Raw genomic sequence first — 26,172 nt, 5'->3', positions numbered from 1 at the left:
CGACACCTTAGTTGATACATATTGCTTATTTATTAACATTGATTTCATGGCCACCAGCATTATAACTCATGTCTGAATGAGGCGTATCTAACATGTGTTTTCCCTGTAAGGCACATCACAGGCTTCTTGCAGTTAGGACACTAGACAGCACTTCAGCACTATGCTGGGGGGCCCCTTTAAACAGCAAAATCATCAACAAAGAGCACAAAATGCCAAAAAGTGGGACTAAATAGATCGCAGCAAGGACACCTTATGATAAGAGAACTGAAAGGAGAAGGCGGAGGGTCACCTTGTTCAGCCTCAGCTGGGACCGTGTGCACATGGCAAGCTTCTTGCCGCTCTGCATGTATCTATGGGTGGCTGCAAAAGTGCCGTGAGTATTGATTTCAGGCTTACAAATAAATTTTACCCAGTAGGTAAATTCACAAACACAGAATCCGCAAATAGTGATGATTGACTCACTATACGCAACTCTGAAACTTGTAATGCCAAGGACAGGAGCTGGTGGGGCACCTCACAGCGGGGTCTGACTTACACAGAGGCTGCTTCTGAAGAGGGAGACGTTTCTCAAGCCAGGCCCTGACTATGTGCATGTTGGCTGGGTACTCCCCTTGACACACAGAGCAAGCCCCACTCCCCACGAGGACCGCGGAGTAGAGTCATAACATTTGGCTCCTGGGTGTCGGGAGCAGTCACAGCTCTCACTGGGGCCAGCTGCCCCTGGCTGCTTCCTGGCATTGCTCCTGGTCACATCCAGGCCCCTTCATCTGGAAACAGCTCTCCAATGTCCCATGCAGAAACACCCCTCCCATATTCTCAGTGCCTCTTGTTCAGAGGGTACCGACTCTGACCTCCAGCTCTAAGGATGGGCAAGTCCCGCAGGCACGGCCAATCAGAGCCTTTCATCCCCTGCTAAAGGGGTTGGTTCAGAGATGGGCATGTATCCCCAGCTGAGCCAATGCGAGTCTTCCCTGGGACTTGTACGGGCACCACCAGAAAGAGGTTTTCTCTTTCTCTAGGATTGCCAGTGACCAGAACCTTTGTTGGCCTGGACCACCAGAGGCCATCTTTGCCTCCTTGAGGAGAAAGGTCAATACAAGAGAGAAGCTGAGCTGAAGGATAGAGCGGAAGGGTTGGCTTCCTGAGAGCATTGTCTGTCTGGACACAGCCCTCCTGAAGGGTGACCAGCTCCTGGATGAAGTCAGAGAGTGGCATGGACATACATACACTACCAAATGTAAAACAGATAGCTAGTGGGAAGCAGCCACATAGCATAAGGAGATCAGCTCGGTGCTTTGTCACCACCTAGAGGGGTGGGATAGGGAGGGTGGGAGGGAGACGCAAGAGGGAGGGGATATGGGGATATGGGGATATGTATAGCTGATTCACTTTGTTATACAGTAGAAACGAACACACCATTGTAAAGCAATTATACTCCAATAAAGATGTTAAAAAGAAAATAAAAAATAAAAAAAATAGATTTGAAAAAAATTTTAACAGATTTATCTTGTTGCTTAAGCTATATCAAACTGAGTTTCCATCATTTGCAAACTTGTGCATATGAATCTCCCTCTTGGCTTTTCTGTTCTTGGGGAAAATAAATCCACCCTCACCACTGGCATCATTGGAAATCACCTCTTTATACTATGGAAAGTCCACATGAATGGAACGTGAGGAACTCTACCCCAGCACTCCCACGGGTGTGGAATCCTTCAACATTTAATTACTCACTGTCTCTGGCAAAGTGGCAGGAGCTCACAGAACCTTCATGACCCTGCATCAGAGTCACACAGGCTCCACGGTTTCGAAACTCCCCTGTATGGACGTTCCATATTTTTAAGGTTTTATCCCAAGAGCTTGTACACAGGAAATGGCCACTGAAGGTAAAACAGCAGTTTGAGATTGCATTGGTGTGTGCTCTGAAACATATATGGAAGGGTGCACACATTAGTACATCACTCCTGGAGGATCCGAGGACACACTAAAGGGGAGGTGAGTGGAGGGGGCATTGGAGCTGATACCCTGTGACCCCATTCCTTTTTTTTTTCTTTTGCGGTATGTGGGCCTCTCACTGTCGTGGCCTCTCCCGTTGCAGAGCACAGGCTCTGGACGCACAGGCTCAGCGGCCATGGCTCACGGGCCCAGTCGCTCCGCGGCATGTGGGATTTTCCCGGACCGGGGCACGAACCCATGTCCCCTGCATCGGCAGGCGGACTCTCAACCACTGCGCCACCAGGGAAGCCCCATTCTCAATTTTTAAATGTCTTATTTTTTTACAGAAAAGAATTGTCAGAATTTTGCTTTTCTTTGTTTTGTTATGATCTTCAAAGTATTTTCCCTGTGACTGTCATCTCCTGTTACAAAGAGAGTTTTCAAGCAAACTTATAAACATAATTGAGCATCTCTGAGTAGCCTGGATTATAATATCAATTCATCTAAATGAAGAAAAGGTTGAACAAAACTATTTTCTAGAGCTCAAGCCAGAGTTTTAGACTCTTTTAGTTCTCTGAAGCTCACAAACTGAGTAGGATCAAAGGAGAAGAAATGTCGGCTTCCCGGGGTGTCCAGGCTTAAAATGTCCAAATCCCAGTGCCTGGTGGGGCAAGAACCATCCCAGCATATACTGGAGGTGAATAACAAGCCCTCCTCTGAATCCAGAGACTGTCGCTGAGGTTTAAACCAAGGCTCTCTCTCTTTTCCAGGATGCGGCTCTCATTTCAGATAAAGTCCACATAACATAAAAGACCATTTTACTTAGTGCAAAAGTTTGGGGAAAACGTTCTGGACAAGATGGAGTCAATGTACTGCTCCCCTTTCCTCCTGTTAAGTACAGCTAACAGCGGCTTCCCTGGTGGCACAATGGTTAAGAATCCGCCTGCCAATGCAGGGCACACAGTTTCGAGCCCTGGTCCGGGAAGATCCCACATGCCTCAGAGCAACCCCACAGAGCAACTCAGCCCATGTGCCACAACTACTGAGCCCGCGTGCCACAACTACTGAGCCCGTGTGCCACAACTACTGAAGTCCGCGTGCCTAGAGCCCAGCTCGGCAACAAGAGAAGCCACCGCAATGAGAAGCCCATGCACTTCAACAAAGAGTAGCCCCCACTCTCCGCAACTAGAGAAAGCCCGCATGCAGCAATGAAGACCCAATGCAGCCAAAAATAAATAAATAAAATAAATAAATTTATTTTTAAAAAAAGAGTACAGCTAACAGGCCTGGGCATTTATAAAGCAAACAGAAGACTGTAAAAGGTGGAGAAGAGAAGGCAGACCAGCTAAGGATCTTGGGACCCAAGGATGGCATGCTGTTGAGTCCCTGTAGTTTTCTTTTTGTTTCTTATATCCTGGACCGGGTACCGGGAAAGCCTGCAATCCCCAAAACAATAAGGACTGGATAAAAAGCTCCCAAGAAAAGCCTGTTCTCCCTAGCCAAAGGGATAGCCTAGTAAGACAGAAAACCTTTACACAATGCCTGCCTTACTCCAGTGAAAAATCTTGGGAAAAACTGCAATCCCATCCCCACCCCTGTCAGCAAAGTCTTGAGTCTAGACTGCCACCCTTGCCAGGCTCTAATGAGGTAGACTGCTAAAACAGAAGATTTAAGTAAGACTTAGAGTCTCGTAATGCAATACTCAAAATGCCCAGGATGCAACTGAAATTCACTCATCATACTAAGAGCCAGGAAAATCTCAACATGAATGGGAAACAGAGTCAACAGATGCCGATACTGAGATGACACAGATGTTAGAATTATCTGACAAGGATTTTTAAGCCGCCATCACAAAAATGCTTTGATGGACAATTATAATCGTGCTTGAAATAAGCAAAAAGATTGAAAGCCTCAGCAAAGAAATAGAAGGTATAAAGAATGACCAAATGGAAATTTTAGAACTGAAAATACAATAACAAAAACAACAACAGCAACAAAAACCCTCAATGGAGAAGAAAGAGGAAATAATCAGTAAATATGAAGACAGACAATATAAATTAACCAATCCAAAAAATAGACTGAAAAAAACAAGAGCCTTAGAAACCTGTGAGACTATAACAAAATATCTAACATTTGGGTAATCAGCATCTCAGAAGAAAAGGAGAAATAACATAGAGCTGAAAAAATAATCAAAGAAATTGTCTAGAAAGGACAGATTCAAAAAGCAGAGTGAAGCCCAAGTAGGATAAACCCAAAGAAATCTATACACAGACACATTGTAATTAAACTTTTGAAAAGTAGAGAAAAAGAAAAAAATTTTGAAAGCAATGAAAGAGAAATGACACCTTACTTATAGGGGAAAAACTATTTGAACAGCAGTGGATTCTTCATCAGAAACCATGGCGATCAGAAAAAAGTGATATGACAGTTTTCAAATGAGGAAAGAAAAGAACTGTCAGCACAGATTTCTATACCCAGCAAAAAAATATCCTTCAGGATTGAAGGAGGAATCAAGACATTTTCAGATGAAGGAAAACAAAGAGAATTTGTTGCCCTCAGACCTACCCTAAAAGAATAGCTAAAGGAAATTTTTCTAAACAGAAAGAAAATGGTGAAAGAAGGAAACTTGGAATATCAGAAAATAGAACATGGTAAGCAAAAGTATGGGTAAATACAGTAGATTTTCCTTCTCCTCTTGAGTTTTCTAAATTATGTTTGACAACTGATGCAAAAAAATTATAACGAAGTACTTGTGTTTATTCCTTGCAAGCTTCAAAATCAGTTGAGATTATGAATTTTCAAACTTCTCTAGTAAGACCAGCTATATAATTTGCAGGGCCCAGTGCAAGATTAAAATGCAAGGTGCCAGTTTCTCAAAAAGCTTTACATAATATTACCACATGATCCAGAAATTCCTCTTTTAGATATATAGCCAAAAGAACTGAAAGCAGGGAATTGAACAGATATTTGTACACCAGTGTTCATTGAAGCATTATTCACAACAGCTAAAAGACAGAAGCAACACGTGTTCCTCAACAGATAAATAGAGAAACAAAATGTAGTATATACATGCAATGGAATATTGTTCAGTCATAAAAAGGAATGAAATTCTAATACAGGCTATAACATATATAAACCTTAAAAACATTACGTCATCACCCTGATACCAAAAACAGACAAAGATGTCACAGAGAAAGAAAACTACAGCCAATATCACTGATGAACATAGATGCAAAAATCCTCAACAAAATACTAGCAAACAGAATCCAACAGCACAATAAAAGGATCATACACTATGATCAAGTGGGGTTTATCCCAGGAATACAAGGATTCTTCAATATATGCAAATCAATCAATGTGATACACTACATTAACAAACTGAAGAATAAAAACCATATGATCATCTCAATAGATGCAGAAAAAGCTTTCGACAAAATTCAACACCCATTTACGATGAAAACCCTCCAGAAAGTAGGTTCAAACCCACAGCCAACGTCGTCCTCAATGGTGAAAAACTGAAACCATTTCCACCAAGATCAGGAAGAAGACAAGGTTGCCCACTCGCACCACTATTATTCAACATTGTTTTGGAAGTTTTAGACACAGCATTCAGAGAAGAAAAAGAAATAAAAGGAATCCAAATCGGAAAAGAAGAAGTAAAGCTGTCACTGTTTGCAGATGACATGATACTATACATAGAGAATCCTAAAGATGCTACCAGAAAACTACTAGAGCTAATCAATGAATTTGGTAGAGTAGCAGGATACAAAATTAATGCACAGAAATCTCTTGCATTCCTATACACTAATGATGAAAAATCTGAAAGTGAAATTAAGAAGACACTCCCATTTACCATTGCAACAAAAAGAATAAAATACCTAGGAATAAGCCTACCTAAGGAGACAAAAGACCTGTATGAAGAAAATTATAATACACTGATGAAAGAAATTAAAGATGATACAAATAGATGGAGAGATATATCATGTTCTTGGATTGGAAGAATCAACATTGTGAAAATGCCTATACTACCCAAGCAATCTACAGATTCAATGCAATCCCTGTCAAACTACCAATGGCGTTTTTCACGGAACTAGAATAAAAAAATTCGCAATTTGTATGGAAACGCAAAAGACCCTGAATAACCAAAGCAATCTTGAGAAAGAAAAATGGAGCTGGAGGAATCAGGCTCCCTGATTTCAGATTATACTACAAAGCTACAGTAATCAAGACAGTATGGTACTGGCACAAAAACAGAAATATAGATCAATGGAACAGGATAGAAAGCCCAGAGATAAACCCAAGCACATATGGTCACCTTATCTTTGATGAAGGAGGCAAGAATATACAATGGAGAAAAGACAGCCTCTTCAATAAGTGGCACTGGGAAAACTGGACAGCTACATGTAAAAGAATGAAATTAGAACACTCCCTAACACCATACACAAAAATAAACTCAAAATGGATTAAATACCTAAATGTAAGGCCAGACACTATCCAACTCTTAGAGGAAAACACAGGCAGAACACTCTATGACATAACTCAGAGCAAGATCCTTTTTGACCCACCTCCTAAAGAAATGGAAATAAAAACAAAAATAAACAAATGGGACCTAATGAAACTTAAAAGCTTTTGCACAGCAAAGGAAACCATAAACAAGGCGAAAAGACAACCCTCAGAATGGGAGAAAATTAGTCGCAAATGAAGCAACTGACAAAGGATTAATCTCCAAAATTTATAAGCAGCTCATGCAGCTCAATATCAAAAAACCAAACAGCCCAATACAAAAATAGGCAGAAGACCTAAACAGACATGTCTCCAAAGAAGATATACAGATTGCCTATAAACACATGAAAGAATGCTCAACATCATTAATCATTAGAGAAATGCAAATCAAAACTACAATGAGATATCATCTCACACCAGTCAGAATGGCCATCATCAAAAAATCTACAGACAATAAATGCTGGAGAAGGTGTGGAGAAAAGGGAACACTCTTGCACTGTTGGTGGGAATGTAAATTGATACAGTCTCTATGGAGAACAGTATGGAGGTTCCTTAAAAAACTAAAAATAAAACTACCGTATGACCCAGCAATCCCACTACTGGGCATATACCCTGAGAAAACCATAATTCAAAAGTGTCATGTACCACAATGTTCATTGCAGCTCTATTTACAATAGCCAGGACATGGAAGCAACCTAAGTGTCCATAATGGACCTAGAGTCTGTCATACAGAGTGAAGTAAGTCAGAAAGAGAAAAACAAATACCATATGCTAACACATATATATGGAATCTAAAAAAAAAAAGGGGCATGAAGAACGTAGGGGCAAGATGGGAATAAAGATGCAGACCTACTAGAGAATGGACTTGAGGACATAGGGAGGGGGAAGGGTAAGCTGGGACAAAGTGAGAGAGTGGCATGGACATACATACACGACCAAATGTAAAACAGATAGCTAGTGGGAAGCAGCCGCATAGCACAGGGAGATCAGCTCGGTGCTTTGTGATCACCTAGAGGGGTGGGATAGGGAGAGTGGGAGGGAGGGAGATGCAAAAGGGAAGAGATATAGGGATATATGTATATGTATAGCTGATTCACTTTGGTATAAAGCAGAAACTAACACTCCATTGTAAAGCAATTATACTCCAATAAAGATGTTAAAAAACAAAACAAAACATTATGTTAGGTGAAATAAGTCAGACACAAAAGGACAAATAATGTATGATTCCATTCATATGAAATTTCTAGTATAAGAAAATTCATAGAGGCAGAAAGTAGAATAGAGGTTACTAGGGGCTAGGGTTGGGGAGAGTGGGGAATTATTATTAACAGGTACCGAGTTTCTGTTTGGGTGATAAAAGGGTTTTGGAAATAGAAAGTGGTGGTGGCTGCACAATATTGTAAATGTAATGTCAGTGAAATAAGTTTAAAATGGTTAAAATTCTATATTTGACCACAACTAAAAAATAATAATGTAATATCCCCCAAACCACTGAATTGTACACTGGAAATGGGTGAGTTGTATGATGTGTATGAATTATATCTCAATAAAGCTGTTAAGGAAGGCAGCCAGCAGGCAGGAAAGAAGGGGGAAAAGTGATGGCTTCTGGGGAAACAATGGTTACGAGACAGGTAAGAGAGAGATTTTTCACTATATATCTTTTTGTACCTTTTAAATTTTGTACTGTGTTGCATGCTTTACATTTTCAAAAAGTAAATTACATATTTTTAAAATAAAAAATTCGAGGTCCCTTGTTCAAAAATGAAGAATTTCAAGATATCAACGGCAGAGCATGGAATCAAGTGTGAGACTTTCTGTGTGTGGAGCCCTGTGTAACTTCAGAGGTTCATGCCATGAAGCCAGCCCTGTCCTGTAGCCCTGAGAATCCTTGTCTATGTTTTCTTGCTAAAAGCTACATTTCCAGAAAATTCACAAATGTGGGTCAATCCAATATACCAATAGACATTTTCCTTAGCTCCCTTTCCACCCTCCTTGGGGAAGCAAAGTGGAGTGGATTGTGACACCCACAGCTGGAGCTGCGGCCGCCTCTGCTGCGTCACCCTCCTCACTGCCACCACCGAGTAGGTCTAAGGAGCAGGGCAGGTGTCCCACGGCCCCTCCCGACCCTGGTGTCCACGGGAGTCACCCTTGGTAACAGAGCCCGTGCTGAGCGCCCACCATGCAGCCTGTGTGTTATCTCGTGCAGACCTCACCTGGGCTCAGTTTGCAGGTGAGGAAACTAAGGTCCAAGGTCACGTAGGATGAGAACCTGCACTCTCTTAACCCCGGGCCAGACCCCCAGGGGAAAGCCTGGTCCAGGCCGGCCGGGCTCGTAACTGAGCCGAGCGGGCAGGGTGGCAGGGCATATGCACATTCTGGGATCCTGACTCCAAGGCCCGCTGGAGAGGGCTGGCCACCCACTTGGTGCCGGTGGCCACAGACAAAGTGACCCTTGCAGGCCCTGGATTATCAGATCTTCCCATTTTACATGGGATGCTGGAAATCCACATTTTGGGGTGGGAGTGGGACACTGCACAATGTTTACCAGTGTTGGCTCACACTGAAATGAATGCATCTGAGGGCCGTCCCAGCCCAGGGACCACAGCTAGTGGTTTCCCCCTGCCTGTCTGTCCCCTTCCCTTTCTCCATCTCCAGTCTCCTCACAGCACCAGCGGACCATAGTTGGAGATGCCCCACATTGACACCAGCTGGGGAGCCAAAGGGGCACAGGCCGAATCCAGGAGGGCGTGAAGGGGGACTCCCACCCACCTCCCCGCTGCAGGATGCTGCCCGGCCTCCCAGGGCCTCCTCACTTGGTGATGGTGAGCAGCGTGGCCTGGGATGTCACATCCCAGATCTTGATGCTCCTGTCCAGTGAGACGGAAGCCACCTTCTGGCTGTCTGGGTCAAAGCAGCATGCTGTGACCGACATCCTGTGATGATCTGAGGCACAAGGAAAGTGACTCGTTACCGTGCGTTCCATACTCTGGGCCACAGGCTCCAAGGGACGCAGAGGCTCACCCTGCTCCCCTGGACAGCGACAGTATTACAGAGATGCAGCTCTGGTTTTCACAAGGGACTCTGCACTCACACAAGGTGCCTGCCGTGAACCAGGCTTTGGAGGAGCACTGGCCCCGCCCCTGCCACTGCCCCTGCAGAGCTCCCACGTGGATGCGGAGACACCCTTGAGCAGGCAACGATCTGCAGCATATGCCATGGCTCCCAGCCAGCAGAAGGAAGGCTGGCCCAGCCCCGAGAGGTCGAGGAAGGGACCTAAAAGTTATCGAGGGAAGCAGGAAAGGAAGAGTGCTCTAGGCAGAAGGAACAGCACGTGCCAAGGTCCGGCGTGGGGAGAGAGCATGGAGGGGCGTGGCGTGCAGCTAGAACTCCGAGCGTGAGGAGAGGTAGAGTGTGCGGTGATACATTAAGGAAATATGCAAGCTGTGGGGCAGCGCACCTATCACGGTGCCATGTTGATAAAAATACATTAAATGCATGTGGGAAGTAGTACTGTGTGTGTGCAAAAACACACACACACACACACACACACACACACACACACACGAAGGCCACCCAGCAATATATTGTTAATAATACGTACCTCCAGGGAGGAGTCCAAACAGGTACGGCAGCCTTGCTCTTTTTACTTTACACACTTACTAATTTTTTTTTACAATGATTATGTATTTTTCAACTTTTTCTTTTGAGATAACTGTTAACTCAAATGCAGTTGTAAGGAATAATACAGAGAGATCCCATCACCCAGTTTCCCCCAGTGATAACATCTTGCATAATCATTATATAGGATTACAACTGGGAAACTGACATACAATGATTTTTTTTTCAGTAGATGCCATTCTGTTCTTTTTCTAATTGTCTGAATTTGTTTCTTTCTACATGACAATGAATAATAATAATATTGCAAATCATCAGCATTGTAAAACACAATAAATATTTTACATGCATTATTAATAATCATTGTGATAATTATTTTTATATTTTTAAATATAAATGTTAAGAAGGCTGGGACTCCACTCAATAAAGAATTGGGCTTTAAATGTCCACGTGAGGTTGGAGCAGAGCACTGCTTCATTTATTACAAGCACGAGACTGAACGGAAAATCCTTAAGCAGTCTTAGTTTTAACTGCCTGTGCCTTTATCAATCAATGTCCCATCTTTAATGATGTGATTCACAGCATTGCAGGTTCACCAAATAAAGCAATCGAAAGTCACTGTCTATCAAGTGACAAGTGGCTGTTACCACAGACAGAATAGAGCAGGGAGCCCACGCAAACTCACCTTTGATGTGGGACACGGTGGTGGTGTCTTCCGCGTCTGTTATACAGATTCCATGGTCCACATCCAAGCCTGAGACCACGTATTTACCATCGGGGGAAAACTTACAGGAGACTATGAAGGTTTCATGACTGAGCTTCCACTGAAACAGGGCAACAATCCAAAGGTTTTCTCTCTAGCCCAGCATTCCAGCAGGACTTTCTGAAATGTTCTCTCTATGTACTGTTCGGTATGCCAGCCACTGGCCACATGTGGCCATGGAGTACTTGTAATAGGCTGGTGCAAGTAAGGAACTGAATTTTTGTTTGTTTAGTTTTCATGAATTAATTTTTAATTAATAAATGTAATTAATGTGTGTCTAGGACAGATGAACAAGGATAGCAAGCACCTAGCAGAACTGGCAGCAAGGTTCTAGTAATGGCCAACTTTATTTTTATTTTTTTTTTGGCTGCACCAAGTGGCTTGTGGGATCTTAGCTTCCCGACCAGGGATCGGACCCGAGCCCTCGGCAGCGAAAGCGCAGAGTCCTAACCACTGGACCGCCAGGGAATGCCCCCTGGGCAACTTTTTTCTTGTTCAGTTTGGTAAGTGTTTATTGAATGTCTGCCCTGTGGACAAGACGCTACAACCTCAGCCCCTTGGGACGAAGAGCTACTCAACATATTTAGGAAAGGAGGATCTCTCTGTATGTTCTAAATTATGGTATTGCCATTGTGAAGGTTTTTAAATATGCCCACCAATTCTTTGATAGTCCTCCCTCCACAAGCTGGAGCTTAATTACCTGCCCCAAGAGTGTGGGCTCAACTTAGTGACTCATTTCTTTGAATACAATATGGCAGAAGGGATAGTGTATGACTAGGTCATAAAAGAAACCAGGGCTTTCTCCAAAGAAGAAATACAGATGGCCAAAAAGCACATGAAAAGATGCTCAATGTCGTTAATTATTAGAGAAATGCAAATCAAAACCATAATGAGGTATCACCTCACACTGTTCAGAATAGCCATCATCAGAATAATAAACGGAAAGGGTGTGGAGAAAAGGGAACCCTCCTACACTGTTGGTGGGAATGTAAATTGGTGCAGCCACTGTGGTTCCTTAAAAAACTAAAAATAGAGTTACCATATGATCCAGCCATCCCACTCCTGGGCATATATCTGGAAAAGTTGAAAACTTTAATTCAAAAAGATACATGCACCCCAATGTTCATAGCAGAACTATTTACAATAGCCAAGACATGGAAGCAACCTAAAGTCCATTAACAGATGAATGAGATGTGGTATAAATATACAATGGAATATTACTCAGCCATTAAAAAGAATGAATTATTGCCATTTGCAGCAACACGGTTGGACCTAGAAATTATTGTACTCAGTGAAGTAAGTCAGACAGAGAAAGATAAATATCACATGATACCACTTATACGTGGAATCTAAAAAAAGTATACAAATGGACTTATTTAAAAACAAAATAGGGACTTCCTTGGTGGTCCAGTACTCCCAATGCAGGGGGCCCAGGGGGCTGAGGTTCGATCCCTGGTCAGGGAACTAGATCCTACATGAGGCAACTTTGTTGCCACACGCAGCAACGAAGATCCCACATGCTGCAAATAAGACCCGGTGCAGCCAAATAAATAAATTAGAAATAAGCATTTGGGAAAATGCTCAAAGCCAGGAGTAACTGATGCTCCTATATCTGCTAGTATATAATGACACTATGTTGCCAACAGAATATATTTGCCCGTGTTCACATTTAACATGTGTATAGGAAAAGAGACACCAAGGTGTTAACTGTAATCTCTGGGAGTTGTTTTAAGGTTTCTGTGTTTGTTTTTTTGAACTTGGCTTATCTTGTCTTTCCAAAAATTGTTTACAATGAGTATAAATTGATCTTCACACCAGGAAGGAAGATTTTTTTTTTTAAGGAGAGAAAAGAGGAGGAAGGGAGAGGAGAGGTGATGAGAAGCTGCTGGGGGAAGGGCGATGGGGATGGGACAGGAGACCCTGAGGAACCCCTGGAGCAGGGTCAGGGCTGCCTGGGTACCAGGCAGGAGAGAGAGGGGGATCTCGGGCCAGTTTGGATGGATGGATGGTGGTACCTTCTTAGATGGAGGTCAGATTGGGAAGGGCCCAGAAGCCTCGTGCTTTGGCCACGTGCATGGCCTTTGTCCCAAGGCCTCAGCTCTGCCTCTTGCCCCATCAAAAGCAGACATCCCTAGGGGAGGGTCTCTTTTCCCATGCAGTTCCCTCCGCCTGGAATGCCACCTCCCACACCCACCTCCACTTCTCCCCTTCTTCCACATCCTCCCCATCCCTCAAAGAGAGCCCTCTTCTTCCTGCTTCAGAAAGCCTTCCTTCCCTGAAGGCCACCCTCCATCATTTTGGGTCCCTGAGAAAATTTTCCTTTCCTGAAAGATTGGCTACCCTTCACACTCCACGCCCAGCTCAAGGCCACTTAAGGCCCAGTCAAGACCCTGTGCTCTGAATTCTGCTGAGTGCACCAGAGTGACCTCAATGGGAAGGAAATCCAAAAAAGAGGGGATATATGCATATGTATAACTGACTCATTTTGCTGTACAGTAGAAACCAGCACAACACTGTAAAGCAACTATACTCCCATAAAAGTTAATTTTACAAAAAGACCCTGTGCTGTGATGTCTCCACTAGGGCAAAGCATACGTACCAGCAGCTTGCCTGTTTCAAGGTCCCAAGCCCTCACTGTTTTATCGTAAGATGCTGCAATAATTCTGGAAATAAAATGACAAACATAAGGTCTTAATGACCCAGATTATTATGCCTGTGGTTTCTATGGAAAAAAAAATAGGAAATTTTTACAGAAAATTTCTATAGTTTAGGACCAAGATTGCAAATAATACCTGAATCTTCCTAAAGATGTTCCATGAGCGCCCCCCCCCGGAGAACAGAGGTTCTCAGTGAAAACAGAGAGCCCCTAACACAGAAGGCACCACAGCACCATTCTCTTCTTTAATCCCTCAGTCACACAAATGTGTTCTTTTATATCTGGGGCGTTAAAGGTATCATTTCTTCTGTTCTGTAATTGTCTTCTTCTAGAAGGAGCTACAACTCACAAGGATCAGTCACTTCTTTCTCTGGTCACTTGTCTATATTTTTACAGGAAAAGACTTTCGTAGCTCATCTCATTCTGAAATGCTTTCTTGTACATTTAGTAAAATAATATAAGTGTACCCTTGTCTTCTCATATTGCATGTTTCTGTGACAATCTCTGTCCTCTATGTAAGGTAAATTCCCACGAAACTTAAATTCCCACACTAGTTTTCACTAGCAGACTAATTTTGTAGCTGCTGCTCAGGATAAAAGTGAATCCACTTTAAAGCAAATCCCCTTTTAAAGGCCCGTCTCACATCTGTGTGAGGGGTAAATGCAAGTGCATCCCAGAGGCTGCCTCCCAGCCCCTAGGCTGCCTCCCAGCCCCGACGCTCCCCAGGTGACAGCTTGGGCTTCCCTCTGCTTCCTGCGTCTCAGTTTCCCCTGTGAAATGAGGTCCTGGACTGAATCGCTAGTGAGCCTCGCATCTGACCCAGTCCACAGGTATGACTGCAGGAAATAAACTCCGTGAAGAACATTCAGACTGGCTTCAGCCACAATAAAATTTGCCTTTTTAGCATTTCAAATTTTCAAAGGGTTATTACATCGACTTGATTCTCACAGCAAAAGATGGGAACCATGAGACCGATATATGGGAGTAAGGTTGGGTATTTGCTTAAGAGACAGTGAACTGACCCGGGCGTGCTGTGTGCTGGCCTACTCTTCCCTCTCACTTTCCTGACCAGAGTAAAACGAGGGCAAGTCACCTTCTGCTGTCAGCCGTGACGCTGCATTCTAAAACAGGAGCTCCCGGCCCCGGCTCAAAATTCCGAACAACAGATCCATCCACGGCATCCTCAGGTCAGCGGGAGAGAGGGGGAGAGGGCCAGAGGTCACTGAGGTGTCGGCTGAAGCTGTGGTTGAGTTCAACATCAGCCCTGGGCTTGTCTGAGAACCTTGAGAACCTGAGAACCTTGCCCTATGACTCTCACCCAGCTCAGAGGGGCAAAAGGACTTCCCCTCCACCCCCAAAGCAGGAAGGACACCCTCGCCGGCAACCCCGGGAAAACTCCCCCTCGATCCCACAGTGGCCGATGGAAACGGGCGGCTCTGAGGGCAGAGCTGCAAATGGGTAATTTTCTCATTCTCTACCGGCCAAAGAGGTGCCACAAAATCTAGCAAGATCTTTCAAGAACTTTTTACAAGTTCCCACTGTTTGACCCAGCAATTCTATCCTGAGGGGGTCTCCCTTAAGGAGATAATCTGAGTTGTGGCATGCATGAAAAAGGTTTGTCACGTGTTAGAGGGGACAGACGGCAAACACACCGGCAACAGTCTGTGTCCACCTAAAGGGGACAGTTAAAACAAATTTGAGCACTCCCAACAGTGGGGCCCAAGCAACTCTGATCACACTGAAGGGAGATAACTGCAGAATAGGATGAGAACAGAGCAGGGTAATAACTGACAATAGGATGGGAACAATCGGGGTACCAAAGTGAAGGGTGCGTGCTGGGGCAGAGATAAAATACTTTCAGTAAGAAATGTGTCCACAGCTTTTCAGGATAAGCAGGGGTGGAAAGTCCCCTAGAAACAAATGTTATTAGTAAGACAGTGAATTCACAGAAAGGCCTTGCACTGTTATATGAAATTATGGTGCCCGGTTGGGGGAGCTTTTGGCCTGACCAGGGCAGGCCTGGGACAATTCTTCCTGATATGCAGAGACCACTTTGCATGAAGACCCCAAGCCTGCTGGGAGGCAAAGGACCCTGTGTCAGGGGTCCCCAAGACCACCCCCGGGACTGGTGATTCTCCAGGACTCACAGGACTCTGAATATAGTCGTGCTCACGGCTAAGATTTATTACAGCCAAAGGACGCAAAGCAAAATCAGCAAAGGGAAGGGTACATGGGGTGAGGTCCAGAGGAAACCAGGCACTGCTTGCAAGAGTCTCTCTCTGTGGGTCACACGGGACATGCTTAATTCCTGCAGCAACCAGTTGTAACAACATGTGTGAGGTGCTGTCTACCGGGGAGACGCACCTGAACCTCGGGGCCCAGGTTTTTATCGGGGTCGGGTGACACAGACACTGTGCAGCGTGCACCCGAATTCCAGACTCCCAGAAGGAGAGCCGGTGTAGAGCATCAACCGCGTGGTTTGCACAAACCGTCCGTGAGGCCCCTTTATCACTTAGGGAAAGATTCATACGACTATAGAACACTGTTTACCAGTCAAGTTCCCAGATGGCAGCCAAGGCCAGCCTTGCCAGTGGGCCTTTCCAAGGACAGCAGTCTCAGGCCTACCGTGCGAACTCTTTTCTGCACAGACCCAGTCCCCCAACCCCTGCTCCGTGAAACTTGAAACGGTGCGGTTGTGTTTGGGTGAACCCAGCAGGCCTTAATCAAAGCCCACCGACAGGAAGAGATCCCAGAGAGGAATTCATGGGAGCAGGACACATTCAGGCTGGAGGCCCAGCTCATGAGCCTCGTGGCTTGGGAAGAAAGGGCTGGTTCTGACAGCCTGGGATCCAGCCTCCCTGGCTGGTGTGTTGCTCTAGGACAAACATTATCCGGGAACTAAGAAAATGATCGTCGTGGGGCCTGGGGCTGAGGCCCACTGCGGTCCGTGCAGGGCCCCGGGGCCAGTTAAGGGCAGAACTAGAATGGACTGTGCAGGTTCAGCGTTCAATAGTGCTGCCATGTGGCCAAGAGGAGGAATAGCAACCACGGACAGATAACTCTCTTGGAAAATGTGCACAGTCATGAATGATTTGGCAGGAGATATTCAATAGACGGCAATACAAGCCAGATGTTGTTAGTGAATTCCAAAGACAGTGGAAATGTCTCTGTTTTGTATTGAGTGTTTCTTGAAATAAATGGGTCATTGGCTAGGGGTGTGAGAAGACAAATAAAGCAGTTTCCCCTTCACCGGGCATTTGGAACCAGGAATTCTTTCTGTGGACTCAGATAATTTAAGGGGAGATGTTGGTTGCACTTTGAATGAATGGGGAGGAAGGGGTTCTAATAAGTGGTTAGAAACATAAAGGAGATGTGACAATATTTGTAGCCCAAGTTTACTGTGATTATATAAACAGTTTTTCTGTATGGTTTCAATTTCATAAATGTGTGTATACATGTGCGAACAGGAAAAAGAAAAGCTACACTCCAACATTTTCATGGTAGTTAACTCAGGGTTCATGGAACAGTGTTTTATTTTCTTCTTTGTGTCTTTATGTATTTTGGTGATAAAACCGTATTACCTTCATAGTATGAGAAAAACTACCAGTGATTTTTTTTTCACAATGATTGAAAAGAGATGTACCATATCAGAGAGAGACTGGGCACAGGACTAAGAATACTTTTTTTCTCAGCTTCTTCATACATTTATGGTCTTTCACAGTGATCTGCAGTTAGGGGAAAGGGACCTTTTTAAAAGATTAAATCAGAAGTTTGGCTTTGGGTGGGTTGAGAGGAAGGACTGGAGATGGAAGACGGTGAGAGTGGAGGAGAGAAGGGAGAGGCAAGGAGACACTTGCCCAAGATACTGTGACAGAGAAGGTGATGTGCAGGGTAATGGCTTAGTCATCTCCTGAGGGAGGGCTCGTGCCACGAGCTGCCGCTGGGGCAGGGAGAGCCACAGGAGGAGCCAGGAGCAGAGAAAAAGATGGGGAAAAGAGAGCCAGGAGGGGGAAAGAGGACCATTGGAGGGGCAGCCAAGGCAGGGAGACCAGAGAACTAGTGATTCTGCAACTAGGGGTGGAGGTGTGAAGGAGGGCAGAGGGACGGAGGGGGCAGCTGGAGAAGGTGGTGGCAGGGGGTAGGGCTGTGAGTAAGTCAGGTATTGAGGACGCTTGGGCAGGCTGAAGTGACGGGGTCCTGGCTGGGGCACGGAGTAGGTAGGGAGCCAGGGCAGTGAAGCTGCTGCGGGAGCCAAGGACATCTGGATGGATGGTCCCTAATCTTGGGACAACAAAAGAAAACAGGCAGATGTCCCCCTATAGAGACAGAAGCCCTCTGGCCAAAACAGACAGAAACCCCTGAGAGTCCTTCCACTGACTCAGAAGGTGAGAAGAACATGAGAAGCATCTGAAGATGACAAAGCAAAATGCACACTTGGAAAGTCACCATCCCCCCCTCCCCCTGGGTGACAACCAGCAGAGACCCCCTCACCCCCAGGCCTTCTCAGTCATCCCAGAGGGTTGGGAAAGGGCTTAGGGTTCCCAGAGGAAGCAGTGGTTTTCCCAACAAGAAGATCATGGGGATGGGTGGGGGGATGGGGGGTGGATAAGAGCCACAGAAAAGGAGAGAGTGGATGTCTGTCGGGACCTGGTATGGGCCAGGCAGGCCCTGGGGTGGCCCCAGCACACGGCTGATCCTGTGAGGCCTGGGGAGGTTTAGGGAGGCCCGGGAGGTCATGTAACCACACAGGGTCAAACAGCTGGTAGGTCACTAATGCGGGGCCCGAACCACTTGGATAGCCCCAAACTCTCCTGCCCAGTCTGCCTGGCTTGGTACCCGCCAAGACCCAGAAGATGACCCAGAAGATGCTCCTCCAAGGTGATCCGGAGGGTAAGGAGCTATCCTCCACCTAGTTACCCAAAGCAGAACCCAGGAACCAGCCTTGACTCACTCCGCCCTGTCCCCCTCCTGCCCCTGAAGCCAGATGAGATAGCAAAACTCGGAACTGACCGTCCTTCCCCGTGGGCCCTGCCCCCGCCACACAGTCATCTGTGGCCCGGCCCCTGATGGCCACTGCCATCTCCCAGCCCTGCTCCCTCCTCACCCGCTCCCGACTGACCAGCAGTGCCCCCAGGCAGGCCCACTAGAGTCTGCTGGCTGTGCCCAGAAGACTTTGGAAGAGTTCTTGGTGGCCACCTCCCTGTAACCTCATCTGACCACCACATCCCCGTTCCTCTGCCCCTGCTTCCTGCACCCTGTGGCACTGACCTGTGCTCAGGCCTACCTCTCCCAATCACCCTTCATGGACAGGTCCCAGGTCTGGCCACTTTTCTGTCCTCTTGGGATCCCCTAGGCCTAGCCGTAATACCATCTCTGTGGATGGAACTGAATATTCCAAATGAGAAGGAGGCCCAGAGAGATAACACAGCTCAGAGACCCCAGCTAGGTCTCAGGCACAGTCTCTAACAAAAGGTGGTGAGCTCCTGGTCCAGCGGTCTCCATCCCTGCTCCCACTGTTTCTAAATTAACAGGCTGACAGCAGACACACTAACTTCATCTCTCTCTGGTGACTTGAAACTAGGGTGAGCCCTCACTTTGCTGCTTCTTCTTGCACTTTGCTCAGAAAGGTCTCTCCAAATCTTTGGGATCCTTGAATGTCTGGGAACTCAGTACCGGGGAACTCTCCACAAGAGGAGACATAAGCTTATGGGACGTTTGGGTTCCATCTAACACTGGGCCACCTACCCACAGCTTCACGGTGCAGTCATAGGAGCCACTGAGGACCTTGGTGTCATCCACACAGAAGTGACAGGAACTCACAATGTGCTGGTGTCCCCTCATAATTTTAAATGGGATCTGAAAAAAGGATAGACTGAGTGAGTTCAGAAGGTTGCAGAATACCAGATCAATAGTTTAAAAATCAACAGTATTCCTATCCACTTGCAACGAACAATCCAGAAAAAAAATTAAGAAGAAAATTGCATTTACAAAAGCATCAAAATAGGAATAAATTTAACCAAAAAAGTGTAATACTTATACTCTGAAAATTACAAAACATTGTTAAAATAAATTTTAAAAGACTTAAATGAATGGAAAAGCAACCCATGTTCATGGATTAGCAGACTTACTATTCTGATGAAAATACCCTCCAAAGTGATCTACAGATTCAACACCATCCCATCAAAATCCCAGCAGACTTCTTTTCTAAAACTGACAAGCTGATCCTGGTATCAGAGAGACAGCAGTGAGCGGTCCTGAAGAGAGATCTTAGTTCCCTGCCCAGGAATTGAACCTGGGCAGCTTGGATGAAAACCAGGAATCCTAGTCGCTAGACCACCAGGGGCTAGAGGCTAGATGCAAACTTCCCCTGGCCCTTGCCCCATTTGAAAAATGAATTTCTCAAAGGGGCAAAAATTGTAAAAACAGGTCCAAAATTTATGATTAGAGACACAGCACAACAAGTGGGAGAGCACACAGAGAAACAGTTTGTTTATTTAAGACAGAAGCAGGGCAGAAATACACACCTGGAGAGAAAGACTGTGGGCGTCCCCCCTAATGAGGAGGAGTGCAGGAAAGAGGCAGTTAAATCATTTATAAAGGGCAGTTCTTCCACATCTTTGTCTACCTTTGGCCAGCTTTCTTAGTTCTTTTCCCACATCTGACTTGTTCTAGGACACTCCCCAACATGCATGCACATCGTTTTGTCAAGATGGATTCCAGCGCAGAGGCTTGTGGAGGCTTGGCGTCACCTGTTATGGGGTGGTGGGCCCTCCTTTTTGAACCCCAAGGAGTCTTTCTGCACCTGTGCAGTCAGGGAGTTTTCCTTGACCTCAGGAGTGGTCGTCTTAACTTTTTACTCCAGCAGAGCTCAGCTCCTGCCATTAACCTCCTCCTTGGAGTGTCCAGGGAAAACAAAGCTTCGATTGTACTCCACTTGACAAAAACCAGCTGTTCAGCCCAGGGGCCCATCTACCTCCTACCTCAATCCTAAAATTTATACAGAAACTCAAGGGAAGCAGAATAGCCAAAAAAAATCTTGTAAAGGAACAAAGGTAGAGGTCTCACAATTTCCAACTTCAGAACAATTTTCAAAACATACAAAGAGACAGTAATCAAGACAGTGTAGTACTAGCATAAGGACAGACATACAGATGGATGAAATAGAACTCATAATCCAGAAATAAGCACTCATATTTTTGGTCACCTGATTTTCAACAAGTGTGCCAAGATAATTAAAAAGGGAAAGAAAAATCTTTTCGACAAATTGTGCTGGGACGAGTGAATATCCACATGCCAAAGAATGAAGTTGGACCCTTACCTCGTACCATATACAAAAATTAACTCAAAATGGATCAAAGACCTAAATGTGAGAGCTAAAATTACAAGGCTCTTAGAAGAAAACATGGGTGGAAACCTTTGTGAATTTGCATTAGTCAGTGGTTTCTTAGATATGACAACAAAAGCAAAAGCAGCAGCAGCAACAACAACAACAATGATAAACTGGACATTATCAAAATAAAAAACTTCTGTGCTTCAAAAGACACCATCAAGAAAGTGAAAAACAACCCATACGATGGAAGAACATTTTTGAAAATCATATACCAGGTAAGGGACTTGTGTCTAGAATACGTAAAACACACTTAAAACTCAACAGTAAAGAAACAAACAATCCAATTTTAAAATAGGCAAATGATTTGAATAGGCCTTTCTCCAAAAAAGATATGTGACTAATCTATAAGCACTTGGAAACGTGCTCAACATCTTAAGCCATTAGGGAAATGTAAATCAAAACCATATTGTGTAAAGAGAGTAAATCCTAAAAGTTCTCATCACAAGGAAAAACATATTATCTACCTCTTTCATGTTGTATCTATATGAGATGATGGATGTTCACTAAACCTATGATGGTAATCATTTCATGATGTATGTAAGTCAAAACATGTTGTACACCTTAAGCTTATGCAGTGCCGTGTGTCAATTATACCTCGATAAAACTGGGGAAGAAAAGACATTCGATTATAGCACCTAAATATAAAAAACAGAACAAACCAAACAAACAAAGAAACATATTGAGCTACCACTTCATACCTAGTTGAATGTCTGTAACCAAAAAATCAAACAATAGGGCCTCCCTGGTGGCGCAGTGGTTGAGAGTCTGCCTGCCGATGCAGGGGACGTGGTCTCGTGCCCCGGTCCGGGAAGATCCCACATGCCACGGAATGGCTGGGCCCGTGAGCCATGGCTGCTGAGCCTGCGTGTCCAGAGCCTGTGCTCCGCAGCGGCAGAGGCCACAACAGTGAGAGGCCCACGTACCGCAAAAATAAAACAAAACAAAACAAAACAAAAACAAAAACAAAAAAATCAGACAATAACAAGAGAAATCGGAACTCTCATATAGGGCTGGTGTGAATGTAAAATTGTGCAGCCACTTTGGAAAATAGTTCAGCAATTCCTCAAAATTTAAACATATGTGTTAGCTTATGATCCAGCAACTTTACTCCTAGGTTTTTACCTAAGAAAAATGAAACCAAATGTCCACATAACAACTTGAACATGGGCATTCATAGAAATATTATTCATAATAATCAAAAATTGGAAACACCACACACCTATGGTCAAGTAATCTTCAACAAAGGAGGCAAGAATATACAATGGAGAAAAAACATTCTCTTCAGCAAGTAGCGTGGGGAAGCTGGACAGTTACATGTAAAACAATGAAGTTAGACCACTCCCTCTCACACCATACACAAAAAATAAACTCAAAATGGCTTAAAGACTTAAATATAAGACATGACAGCATAAAACTCATAGAAGAGAACATAGGCAAAACATGCTCTGATGTAAATCATAGCAATGTTTTCTTAGGTCAGACTCCCAAGGCAAAAGAAGTAAAAGCAAAAATAACCAAATAGGACCTAATCAAACTTATAAGCTTTTATGCAGCAAAGAAAACCATAAACAAAATGAAAAGACAACCTATGGAGTAGGAGAAAATATTTGCAAATGAAGCTGCAACTGACAAGAGCTTAATTTCCAAAATATACAAACAGCTCACAGGACTCAACAACAAAAACAAAACAAACAGCCCAATCAAGAAAAGGGGCAGGGGCTTCCCTGGTGGCGCAGTGGTTGAGAGTCTGCCTGCCGATGCAGGGGACACGGGTTCGTGCCCCGGTCTGGGAAGATCCCACATGCTGCGGAGCGGCTAGGCTCGTGAGCCATGGCCGCTGAGCCTGCGTGTCCGGAGGCTGTGCTCTGCAACGGGAGAGGCCACAACAGTGAGAGGTCTGCATACAGAAAAAAAAAAAAAAAAATGCTGAAAGAAACGAGAGGAAAAAACACCTTACCTATAGAGGAGCAAGGATAAGCCTGACATCCAGCTTCTCCTCAGAAACCATGCAAGTAAGAAGAGACTGGGGACTTCCCTGGTGGCACAGTGGTTGAGAGTCTGCCTGCAAATGCAGGGGACACGGGTTCGAGCCCTGGTCTGGGAGGATCCCACATGCCGCGGAGCAACTAGGCCCGTGTGCCACAACGGCTGAGCCTGTGCGTCACAACGGCTGAGCCTGTGCGCCACAACCTCTGAGCCCACGTGCCACAACTATTGAAGCCTGCGCACCTAAGGCCTGTGCTCCGCAACAGGAGAAGCCACCGCAATGAGAAGTCTGTGCACCGCAACGAAGAGTAGCCCCTGCTCGCTGCACGCAGCAACGGAGACCCAACACAGCCAAAAATAAATAAATAAATATTTTTAAAAGAATAGACTGAAATATTTTAAGTATTGAGAGAAAAATATCACCAACCTAGAAATTTGTATCCTGCAAAATTATCCTTCAAAAGTAAAGGAGAAATAAAGACTTCCTCAGACAAACAAAAACTGAGGAAACTTGTTACCAGTAGATCCCCCTTGAGAGAAACGTTAAAAGTTCTTTAGAGAGGAGGAAAATGACATAGGTCAGAAACTCAGATCTTCATAAAGAAAGGAAGAGCATCAAAAAAAGAGAAAAGTGAAGGTAAAAGAAATATTTTAATTGTTCTTATTCCTAATTGATCTAACAGATAATAGTTTGTTCAAAATAATAATAGCAACTACATATATATGTATATATGAAATAAATGACAGCAATGAAAGGGTCAAGAGGGAGGAATTAGAAATATTTTGTTACTTTAAGGTACCCACACTACCCATTAAGTGGTATAGGGCTATTGAAAGTTGACTTGAATTAACTATAAATGTAAACTATAAATGCAAACTCTTGGGCAACCACTTTAAAAAGTAAAAAAGAGGTACATCTGATATGCTAAGAAAGGAGAGAAAATGAAATCACATAAAATACTCAATTAAAATTGCAAAGGGCAGGGACTTCCCTGGAGGTCCAGCAGTTAAGACTCTGTGCTTCCAATGCAGGGGGCATGGGTTCAATCCCTGGTCAGGGAACAAGCCGGTGCAAGCCGCGTGGCACGGCCAAAAAAAATAAAAAAACAAGGGCAACAAATAAAAAACAGTGACAAATATGGTAGTTATTAATCTGACTATATCAACAATTGCTTTGAATGGTCTAAATGCACCAATTAATAGACAGAGACTGTCAGAGTGGATCAAAAAACAAGACCCAACAATATGTTGTCTACAAGAAACCCACTTTAGATATAAAGACACATATAGATTAAAAGTAAATGGATGAAGAAAAATATACCATACTAACACTATCAAAAATTTCAGGCAGAGCAGACTTCACAGCAAGAAAATTTATCAGGGCTAAAGAGGGACATTACATAATGATAAAAAGGTCAATTCTCCAAGAAGATATGGTAATCCTTAATGTGCATGTGCAGAACACCAGAGCATCAAACTACGTGAGGCAAAAACTACTAAACTTGCAAAGAGAAATTGATGAGTCCACTATCATAGTTGGAGATTTCAGCACCTCTCTATGAGAAATGGACAGATCCAACAGGCATAAAATTAGTAAGAATACAGAGGAATTCAACAATATCAATCAACTGGATATAATAAACATTTATGGACTGCTTCATCCAACAATAGCAGAATACATGTTCTCCTCAAACTCATATGGAATATTCACCAATATAGACCACGTTCTAGGCCATAAAACACACCTTAACAAATTCTAAAGAACAGAAATCATACAATGCCTGCTCTCAGAATACAATGGAATTAAACAAGAACTCAATAACAGAAAGATGGTTGGGATATACCAAAATACATGGAGACTAACACTTCTAAATGACACATGGGCCAAAGAAGAAATCTCAAGAGAAGTTTTAACATATTTTGGGACTTCCCTGGTGGCACCAGTTGTTAAGAATCTGCCTGCCAAAGCAGGGGGCACAGGTTCAAGCCCTGGTCCCGGAAGATCCCACATGCCATGGAGCAACTAAGCCCGTGCGCCACAACTACTGAGCCTGCGCTCCAGAGCCAGTGAGCCACAACTACTGAGCCTGCGCTCTGCAACTACTGAAGCCCGCGCACCTAGAGCCTGGCTCTGCAACAAGAGAAGCCACCGCAATGAGAGAAGCCCGTGCACCGCAACGAAGATCCAATGCAGCCAAAAATAAATAAATAAAAATTTTAAAGTTTTAACATATTTTGAACTAGACAAAAATGAAAATACAACTTACCAAACTTTGTGGGATGCAGTGAAAGTAGTGCTTAAAGGGAAATTTATAGCATTTGAATGCATACATGAAAAAAGAAGGAAAATCTAAAATCAATCATATAAACTTCCATCTTAAGAAAGCAGAAAAAGAAGAGCAAATTAAATCCAAAAGAAGTAGGAGAAAAAAAATACTAGGAATTGCAGCATAACTCAGTGAAATTGGAAACAGGAAATCAATAGAGAAAATCAGTTAATACAAAAGCTGACTCTTTAAAAAGATCAATAAAATTGATAAGCCTCTAGCCAGGCTAAGAAAAAAAGAGAGAGAACACAAATTACTAATATCAGCACAGGGGGTAGGGAGGTGTCCAGGATGTAGGGGTACTGCAAAGAAAAAAAATGTTGCCTGCTCTTCCAGTTCTACAAAGACCAAGCCATTAGCCACTGCAGTGGCCCACAGACAGTGCACCTGAGGGGAATTCAAGACAGAGAAAAACAGGAAGCATTCTGTGCTTTGGATACACCAGCTCCTACATGGTTAAGACGCGTATTTAAGGAACATTTAAATGATCCCAGTTTTTCCATCTTCTTCCCATACACAGAAAAGCACTAAAATCATTAACTTGAGATGTCTGTTCTTTGTGATCAACAGTAAGCTTTCTATGCTTGACTGCATGTTTTTCCCAGCAAAATGTTCATATACCCTGGCTCCTCCCTTACCTCTCTGGAGCCGTCCCTCAGAGCTATCCGAGAGGTTGTCTCCCATGCTACAGTCTGCAGTAAGGTCCAGGAATAAAAGTGAACTGGTAACTTTACACTGTGCATTTTTCTTTAAGTTGACAGTGCTGGGAGGAGGGATCTGAGGCTCTGCCGCCAGTATGGGGGGACAAGGTTGGGGTGAGGCGAGTAAAGTCCGAGGTGCAGGGATGAGGGGAGGCGGGGGTCTAGGGTAGGGGAGCGGTTTCGGGGTTGTGGGGAACACGGGGCTGTGGGAAGGCGGGAGTGAGACGGCTCTTCGGCTCTGGGTAGCTGGAAGAGGTGGGACAGGAACTGGGCAGCCAGCAGACGAGATGCGAGGCGCC

The 26,172-nt window shown here is 44.4% G+C and overlaps 1 protein-coding gene across 1 annotated transcript in view; it reads right to left on the bottom strand.

Moving 5' to 3' along the window:
• Positions 1–26,172, bottom strand: part of WDR88 (WD repeat domain 88) — a gene marked incomplete at its 5' end in the record, with an annotated part of 36,581 nt that overhangs the window by 6,430 nt on the left and 3,979 nt on the right. The window contains 6 exons of the mRNA XM_079907218.1: positions 1,732–1,919; positions 9,249–9,378; positions 10,736–10,874; positions 13,413–13,476; positions 14,563–14,651; positions 19,215–19,325. Of these exons, the coding sequence (XP_079763344.1) occupies positions 1,732–1,919; positions 9,249–9,378; positions 10,736–10,874; positions 13,413–13,476; positions 14,563–14,651; positions 19,215–19,325 (721 nt within the window). The remainder of the gene's footprint in view (positions 1–1,731; positions 1,920–9,248; positions 9,379–10,735; positions 10,875–13,412; positions 13,477–14,562; positions 14,652–19,214; positions 19,326–26,172) is intronic.

Source organism: Stenella coeruleoalba (genome assembly GCF_951394435.1).
Source record: "Stenella coeruleoalba genome assembly, chromosome: 20".
NCBI lineage: Eukaryota > Metazoa > Chordata > Mammalia > Artiodactyla > Delphinidae > Stenella > Stenella coeruleoalba.
Note: the sequence above shows the minus strand (reverse complement) of the source record. Positions and strands in the feature narration are given on the sequence as shown.